Here is a 9371-nt window from a genome sequence, read left to right as displayed (position 1 = left end):
GACAGTCTATTTTTCATGCAATTTAATAGTCCAAATGGTCTCTAATTCATACAAACTATATATTATTGAAAAAAGGATTCAAAGAGCTTTCCAACAAGTTATAATAGTACTCATAATTCATCAAATAAGGCAACCAAAACATGAGACGAAATCAATGGCAAAATGATAAATATCATTCAACTCTCTGCCATGAACAAACTAACACATATAGATACCATAGAGCCAAGGAACCAAAAACATAAAACATGAAACATACTAAGGATAATACCTCTTACCTTGTTTTAAATCAAGCTTTGCAAGTTGGTTTCCTCCTCTTTGTCTTGCTTCCTTTATCACCAAAACCACCTTAAATCAACACCAAAACACACTAACATATTCATATAACATGCCTCCAATATATATAAACATAGGTAAAGGGAAAGGAATGAGATCTTTTGGTTACCAAGGCTTCCAAAGTGCTTCTTTGTTTTCTTTTCTTATTTTGTCTTCTAAAACCCCTTTAATTCCCTCCTTTTTCTTTACAAAACAAAAGAAAACAGCATGAAGAAGGCTGGCTGTTGGAATGGACAGGAGAAGATAATAGAAAAAGGCTTTTTTTTGTCTTTTCTCTCTTTATATATATTCATACATTTTAATATGGATTTATATATGCATATACATGTGAACATATATATTTAAAACTAGAAATATCTCGAAATATAGTCAAAAGACATAAATGCCCCTAGAATGTACCTAAGGCATTATAGTTGTGTTCTCTTGAAATGCATCTATCTACTCCTGACATGTCATTTAAAACTATCTAAAAAAGTTTAATATCAAAATACCTTCCATATTTTTTCAAAATTTCAATTAACCCTTATAATTATCAAACATTTTATATAATACTCTTACATGTTGTCTTGTATCAAAATATATCTATCTATTCCTACCATTTAATTTAAAACGTTCTTACAATGTTTAATATCAAAAAAACTCTCATATTTTTATAATATTTTATTTAACCTCTATAATTATGTGACATCTCATTTAACACCCTTAAATATTGTGTTTAATCCATCTACTCCTGACATGTTATTTAAAACCATCTAAACAAGTTTAATATCAAAATGCCCTCATATTTTTTTAAAATTTCAATCAACCCCTATAATTATACAACATTTTATATAACACCTTCACATATTGTCTTGTATGGAAATGCATCTATCTACTCTTAACATATCATTTAAAACCGTCTTATAATGTTTATATCAAAATACCTCTCATATTTTTCTAACATTTTATTTAACACATTTGTATGTTGTCTTGTATTAAAATGTATCTATCTATTCCTAACATTTCATTTAAAATGTTCTTACAATGTTAGATATCAAAATACCCTCATATTTTTCTAACATTTGTTTACCTCCCGATAATTATCTAACATTTCATTTAACACTATTGTATATTATCTTACATTGAAATGCATCTATTTATTCTTAACATGTTATTTAAATCTTTCATATATTATATAAAATCAAAATTCCCCCATATTTTTTTAACATTTCTTTTAACCTCTAATTTATTATCAAATATCTAAATGCCCCCTTTATATGACATACGAACTAGATTTAATAAATAAAATTAAGTTTTTAGTTAAGATTCGTATAAATACCTTTTTCTCACAAATGGACTTTTTTCAATTCGAATTCAGAAATACGAACTTCTTTCTTTCAAACGAACTTGCAATAATTGATATTGAGTAAAAATGAGAGAAAGAGTGAGTGTTTGAGTGGTATGAAAAGTGTATGTAATGAAAGTGAGGGTGAGAGGTTTATATATATGTGATAAAGGGTAGTTTTGGTATTTTAAAAAATATTTAAGGCATTTTTGCTTAGAAATAGGAAAAATGGGTATTTTTGCTTAATAAAAGGGTAAATTGGGTATTTAATTTAATTTTCCTTTTTGAAAAGTTAAAAGGACATTATAAAATGGTAGAAAAGTCATAAATAATATTGAAAAGTGGTGAGATTGCAGCATATTTATTGTTGTATATTTAATAAAAATCCGAGTTGGCTTGCATAAGCCATGATTTAGAACGAGCCAATTATTGGCACACGAGCTAAACCAAATCAAATTTAATTTGATTCGAGTTTAATTTGTTTTTTAAATGAGCTATGTTTTATGATTTAAATTCGAATCGAGTTACAACGAACTGAGCTGGCTTTTGAGACCAAGCCGACTCAGCTCATATCTATGCCTACTTACCCCCACTGATCATATGTTGTTAAATAAGTATGAATAAATTTATAAAAAAAAATATACATATAATATTACTTATTAAATATTTGTGGAAACACAAATATAAAAGCTTAAATGCCTCCCTTTGAAGCCAAAATTTACATGTTCATCAAAACCCCCAAGATTTGTTGCCATCATAGTGTTGTTGAGCATTTGTAGATTAACAGCATGCCAAGAATCATTACCACTGGAGCAAATATTGTGGCATAAGCATTGTTTTAAGAGTCATTAAGCTCATGATGAATCAAGAAATGTTTGGAAATAAGAAAATGAGCAATATTATATGTATACACTTTTAGGTACACGATTGAGTATAAAGTTGATATGTCATCATATAGTTGAGTGTTATTTTATTTTTAATTTAAAATATATACACATAATTTTATTGAATAAATAATGGTCAAATGCAACCGGGTATTACAAAATAAGTAGAAAAGTAAAAGAAAAGCCTTGCCCAACCTGAAACTGCACTTTAGGATCAAATAATCCTTTATCAACTTTTGTTGTTCACAGTAGTTTAATTATGTTTTAATTTCCACTTTATGGCAAATTCTTCTTTATTATGTTACTTAAATTTTACTTATTCCTGGAACAGTTCTTCCTCCTTTTGAAACCTGCAATAATTCAAGTCGCCACCTCATTTTCTTGCTTTAGAAGTGGCCTTATCTTTCAACTTTTACATAAATAGTGGAGCAGCCAACCAACCCTTTTTCTTTTTACTATTTTAATACCTTCGTCTTTATACAAATGTTTCAAACTTGGATCATCAAAGTCTAAATTGATTAAGTCTTTCAATCCCCACTTGAAGGAACAACCGAATGGTTTCAGCTCCAGAGTCCATTGCCTCAAAGAAATGATTTTGAATTAATTTTAGGTTCAACTTCTCTACCTTTAACTAAAGGCTTCATTTTTATTATAGAAAAGGACCAATTTTTCCAAGTCAATTTTCTATGGTGACAAACAGGAGTGGTTGAGAGCTACCCTTTTGTTTCTCTGCTTCGCGGTCCATCATTTGAGGAGTCTAACTTAAGGCATAAAATGTAATTAATATTTGTAAATTGAAGCCTCAGTATTTGTCACAGTCTGGGGAATGATCACGGGCGAGCTGTTCAGTTCAGTGTTTTATCCAAGGGAAAAAGACAATTTTTTGTTAAATGATAATTTTTTTAAATTTTTATTGAGTTTTTAAAATAAAATTATAATTATAAATAAGTATTTAAAATTTTAATATTTATTCACCTTGTGCGGAAACAAATCTTTTGGCCATTATCCAATTTAATTCCGGGACTAAAATAAATGCAACCGCTGTCCCTTTGGGAAAGCACGAATATATCTCTCTACTATGTATAACTTTGAACAAAAAGAAAAATTATATTCAAAAATTACAGTCATCTCAGCAATAAAATCCCAGTCTTGAGTCTTGAATTACCAACCCAAAAAAGTAAGGAAATTGATTCGGTAATGGTAAATGAGTGAGAATCATGTGATCCACCACTATCCAAAGAAGCCATAAATTGTCCACCAACAAAACTCCGTTTCGTTTTGTTTTTATTTTCTCTTGTGGAGTAAGTTGTTTTTGTGTTTACCAGTCCTTCTAACTCTTAAAAAGACCTATCTTTCTCCTCTGTTTTCTCTGTTTGTCGGTTTGTTTTGTTTTTGTTTTTGGTTACAATGGCTTCTAGTGCTTCAAGGTTCATCAAGTGTGTCACAGTTGGTGATGGAGCTGTTGGAAAGACTTGCTTGCTTATTTGCTATACAAGTAACAAGTTTCCTACTGTATGTACTCTTTCTTCTTCAACATCATCCATCTGTGTTTGTCAGTCTTTTTTTTTTTTGTTTTGGGTGTATTATTTAGTGCTTTGATGCATCTGGGTTCAGGAGACGGCAGCTTTTCTGTGCTTTTTCTGACTAACAAAAATTACAAAATTTGCTTTTGTGTGAACTTGCCTTTTGGCTTTCATTTGCCTTTCTAGATTTTCATTTATGATTTACCTATTCTTTTATGTCTACTTCTTTTTCTGGGAAATTAAGATAAGGAGAAGGAGATTCTTTTGTTATTCTGGTTGGCTCTTTCTATTTGTAGATTTTATAATTTGATTTCTAATTGTTATTGCGCTTTCCAGGATTATATACCAACCGTGTTCGATAACTTCAGTGCAAATGTGATAGCTGAAGGCACAACTGTCAACTTAGGCCTCTGGGATACAGCTGGTATGATTTCTCTGATTTACAGTCACGGTCATTTAAGCTTCATATATTTTCTCCTTCTTTTTTTTACTGCAAAGACAACATCTCTACCAAATTTAGGCAATTTATCATGTTATGTGTATTTCAATGAATATCATAGGGCAAGAGGATTACAACAGGTTGAGGCCATTGAGCTACAGAGGAGCAGATGTTTTTGTCTTAGCTTTCTCTTTAGTTAGTCGGGCAAGCTATGAGAATGTTCTGAAAAAGGTGCATTAAGCTGAATTTGATTTTATTTTATTTGAGCATTGTATTGCCGTTTTCTAATATGTGGGTACTTGGTCAGTGGATCCCTGAACTGCAGCATTACTCTCCTGGAGTACCAGTTGTATTGGTTGGAACCAAATTGGGTAAGTCAGAAAGCATAAAATCATTAATACTGCTCCAATGCAGTATCGTTTATGGCTTATTTCTTGTTTGCTGTCAGTTGCTTGTGACATTAAATCATCCTTCAGTGCCACTGATTCTTAGAAAATGTCTTGGTAGATAGGCCCTCATCTTGTTTTATGGATGTAGAATCATTGATAATAGGGGTGGGTGTGGCATATTCCAGTTATAACCCATCTACAAAAGACACTGTTTTGCATGCTTTTAAAAGCAGGACTAACACAGAAAACATAAACTTAATTTCACTGATCGTTAACGAGCATACACTAGAAGATGGCTAACATTGGATGGCATGGGACATTGAGATGACTGATCAGTCATTTTGGATTACTTATTTACATAGAAGATGAAATCATACTGGTCTTGTCCATAGAAAAAACTGAAATGGTGAACCCATAAATTATTTTGTGGTCATAGATGTTCTGTTGTAGTTTGTGAAGGAAGCAGTGGAATAGTAATGAATGCAACTATAAGAATTTTGTGGCACCCAAGACTATGAATATCAGTTTGAAGGAATATTATTAAATTCAATTCTTCATGTACAAAGTTTAAGAGTAAATGCATTGGTGAGGAGGTTATTCCGTTGTTAGGCATCTGAGTACTGGAGGTAAAAAAATTGAATGTGAATCAAAACAGTGAAACAAACATTTAGTGGCAAATAATCTGACAATAAGCACATGCTTACACATGAAAGGAAGAGGGTTTCATTAATCATAGACAGTCGGGTGAGGATTTTGATGATTTGTTGAGGTGAGTTGAGGTTTTTTACTTTAATGTGTGATACAGGACTTTTAAAGAGTATTAACTTGTCAAACTTTATAGTTCAGGCTGAAACAAGTTCTTTGTAGTGTGATTTAATCTAGGTTTTGATATTTAACCCCTTGATGAAGAATAGAAACTTTTAATTTGGGTGCTGTATCATTTGAGAAGTCTCAGGTTGTAACCATCATATATTGTCAAAAACACAGTTTTAGACTTTGACAGTTTCATCTTTATTGTCTGTTAATGAAGACTATAAACATGTATTAAAGGTTAATTGTCTGTACTTACTAATTCTCTAGTTATCAAGTAATAATAAGTTATTTTCAAGTAATCACCCAACCAAGACCGTAGCCACAAAATCAACTTGAACCCAGAGAATAGACTAATCTTAGTGAGACCCTACCGATACTTATACTGCCAAAGAAAGAAATTGAAAGGTTAATTTAGGAGATGAAAGAAGATGGTATAATTATGCCCAATTCTAGTCCTTTTTCCTCACCTGACCTATTGATGAGGAAAAAAAATTGATCTTGGTGATTTTGCATGGATTATTGAGCTTTGAATTAGGCCATCATTAAAGACAGATTCCCAATACTAGTGACAAATGAGCTTCTGGATGAGTTATGTGGGACAAAATACTTAGCTAAATTGTATCTGCAGGTTGACACTACCAAATTCCTATGCATTAAATTTTTGCCCATATAGGAAGTTTATGCCAGTATTTTTTTTCTGATATTCTAGTATATAGCCCTAATTGGGAAGCCCACTATGACTTTTGAATATGGTGCTTTCAATTTGAACTACTTACCAAATTTATGTCAAAATAGAAAAATATTGCCTTGGATATACAAAAATGCAGTACTTGGGACATGTCATCAATCAAAGCTGGGTGAAGATGGATTCCAACAAGATTCCAACAAACAAGCCAGCCACGGGCTCACTAGCTATTACCACAAGTTCATAAAAACTATGGAAGAAACTCTGCACCTTTTTTGAGCAAAATTCTGAAAAATAATAATTTTACACAGCCCCAAGAAGCGAGTGATGGTTCAAGAGCAAGTACCAGCATCAGGATATTACAAACCTATTCATTATTGAATGTGATACCTCTAGTATTGGTATTGTTGCAGTTCTTATATAGGGAAAGAGACCAATTGCTTTCACATCTCATGTTTTCCTACTTTTTAGGCTTGAAAGTCTTTCCGTATTTCCTTTTTTCCCTTTCCTTTATTTAAGACATAATTTATGTGCTTTTGGCATTATGGTGAGTGCCCAGAAACATGCACCACTTTGCTTTTTATTTGCAGTGTATGTAAAGCATCCTTTATAAAAAGGCAAAAGGAGATTAGAGATGATTTCACCAAAAATTACTATAGTTGTGTTAAGATTAATTCTCTCCTTGAGAGCTTCTGCAAGCCAAGAAATATTCCTTGATGTGGTAGAGGCAAAGTGAGACCCATCTATGACAAGGCCATAACAGCCTTCAACAACTGTTTAACTTTATTATAGAGAATTTTTTCATTTTCATCCCATATTACACTGAAAGAAGTTTTGAGCTGCATTTATATTTATTTTCATTTATCATGGTAAATTAGTTATTTGTAACAAATTTAATAATCTCAACATTTATGTGGTTTAACAATATGCAGATCTTCGTGATGATAAACATTATTTGGCTGATCACCCAGGAATGGTGCCTGTTACCACTGCACAAGTATAATTCTGTTTATTACTTACTTTATGCTCTATCTTGAAATATTACAATCAATGCTCTAAATTCTTGGTTGCATCTTTATTATAAAATCAGGGAGAAGAACTCCGTAAACAGATTGGTGCTGCATATTACATTGAGTGCAGCTCAAAAACTCAGCAGGTATGTCAAAGCATGGCATGAAAGTTAGTCTGGACACTCAACAATGCTCTTTGCCTGATTATCTGAAGGAAAATTAAGTTCTTAGGAGACATGATACAACTAGTGCCAAAATCTTTATTATGAATAATATTGTAGCTCTGGTGTTATTATACTAAACCTGTCATCCTCCCAACTTTTATGGATCTTTTGAAGATCATGACTATGCTTCTTTGATGCTGGTATTCCCATTGTTAAGACGCTCTGTGCTTTTACTGCACCCCTCGAATACTTGGGTAAATTTAACTAAGATGTTTATTTTGTGAAATTATTAACTGACGATCCTGTGCTGTTGGGTACACATCTTGAACTATGATGGTGATCAATCAATAAATCGTATCTGTATTGAAATGGGAAATTAGAAAAATTGACCAACTTTGGCTTATGATGACACTGTGACTGAATGATATATTTGACTTATTTATTGTTCAAAAATAAATAAATCCTGTACCCAGGTTGTATCATGTTCTTCCTAGACCTGAACCGGGGATTTATTCCCCTGGCAAATATGACAGACCTGAGTTTTAATAAGCCTATCTATTGCTTTTAGAGGCAGTCTCTAATAATTTTACCCTAAGACACTTCCATTATACCTATGATACCATGCTATAGATAACCTGAGTCTATCCCATTGCAGAATGTGAAGGCAGTGTTTGATGCTGCAATCAGGGTAGTTATCAAACCTCCACAGAAACAAAAGGAGAAAAAGAAAAAGCAACATGGAGGATGCCTACTGTCAGTATTTTTATTTCTCTGTCCTACTAAGACTTGATTATTGCCTCTTGATTGTGTTTTTGCAACATGTTATAATGTGCAGTTGGGAATTTCTAATAAGATATCTATTACCATTCGCCTATAATGTACTTCATCAATGATCCCTCTCAAGCATCCATCTTGTAATGAAGATTGGAAATACATGTTTGAAGATAAGTCCTGAATAATTAATGATACAGGCAATTAACTTTTTAAACATCACCCACTACCGCAAAAATTAGTAGCACATGTTAATGGCATATAGGGAACCATTTTTATTTTCTTACCTAGTAGTTCTCAATACTTTTGCGGATACAGTATCGTGGTGTGAGAAAGAGAGCTGGTGAATTTTTTTGTCCCTCCTTTGGCATTCAAATTATTCGGTGATATTTTTTCTTCGTACATATATTCGTTTATCTGGGTTTCTCTATTTTTCTTTCTTATTGGGTAATTTAACTTGCAGAAATGTCCTTTGTGCTAGAAACCTTGTGGGTCTGAAATGAGAAACATCTTCATCAACATAATTGTGCACTGATTAGTAGCTTGTTTGAACGTAGAAATGACTGCCTAGATTTTCTTCACGACGCTGCTGGGGTCCTTTGTGTTTGATTTCCATGCAACCCTGTTCGGATCCTGTTTGTTTGGTTGCCGTGGAAACTTTTTCAGTAGGCTGCAGTCAACCATCTAGATTTCGTGCTTTTTCTATCTAATCTTATGATCTAATCATTGTGAGAAAAGATATCACCAAGACACTAATCTATATGATCAATCATTGTGGGTTACCGATGCATTATGAGAATTTACTTTATAGGTGTGTTTTTGTTTTGTCTTAGTTTACCGTGTTGCTCTGAACTAGTTAATTGAGTTCTATCTCACGTAAAACCTTTGTCACTGGCTTATCAATCAGCATATATGGTTCAGGGCATTCTTGTTGACAGTCAATTATTTTCAGTTAGCAAACCTACCACAACAATTGGGTTGCTGACATTCTTGTCTTCAAATTTGGTACAAGACATTCGCCCTTTCTGCAGTCAAA

At 32.5% G+C, this 9371-nt stretch overlaps 1 protein-coding gene across 1 annotated transcript; it reads left to right on the top strand.

Moving 5' to 3' along the window:
- The first annotated feature begins 3650 nt into the window (after positions 1-3650).
- Positions 3651-9167, top strand: LOC123203895 (rac-like GTP-binding protein ARAC8). Its single transcript, XM_044620364.1, has 8 exons — positions 3651-4053; positions 4401-4488; positions 4625-4734; positions 4811-4874; positions 7323-7387; positions 7481-7546; positions 8220-8317; positions 8799-9167. Exons 1-8 carry the CDS (start codon positions 3949-3951, stop codon positions 8836-8838), a joined length of 636 nt encoding a protein of 211 aa, XP_044476299.1. The 5' UTR covers positions 3651-3948; the 3' UTR covers positions 8839-9167.
- Positions 9168-9371: the final 204 nt, after the last annotated feature.

This window comes from Mangifera indica, chromosome 20 (assembly GCF_011075055.1).
Source record: "Mangifera indica cultivar Alphonso chromosome 20, CATAS_Mindica_2.1, whole genome shotgun sequence".
Lineage (NCBI taxonomy): Eukaryota > Viridiplantae > Streptophyta > Magnoliopsida > Sapindales > Anacardiaceae > Mangifera > Mangifera indica.
The sequence above is the reverse complement of the archived record's forward strand: the minus strand, read 5'-3'. Positions and strand labels throughout refer to the sequence as shown.

What these genes read in the sequence shown, in the direction of transcription:
- LOC123203895 (XM_044620364.1), top strand. Translation starts at nt 3,949, where the DNA reads ATGGCTTCTAGTGCTTCAAGGTTCATCAAGTGTGTCACAGTTGGTGAT. An exon ending in CAAGTAACAAGTTTCCTACT is followed by an intron (nt 4,054 to 4,400) that starts GTATGTACTCTT and finishes TGCGCTTTCCAG; the next exon opens with GATTATATACCAACCGTGTT. An exon ending in CAACATGGAGGATGCCTACT is followed by an intron (nt 8,318 to 8,798) that starts GTCAGTATTTTT and finishes TTTAACTTGCAG; the next exon opens with AAATGTCCTTTGTGCTAGAA.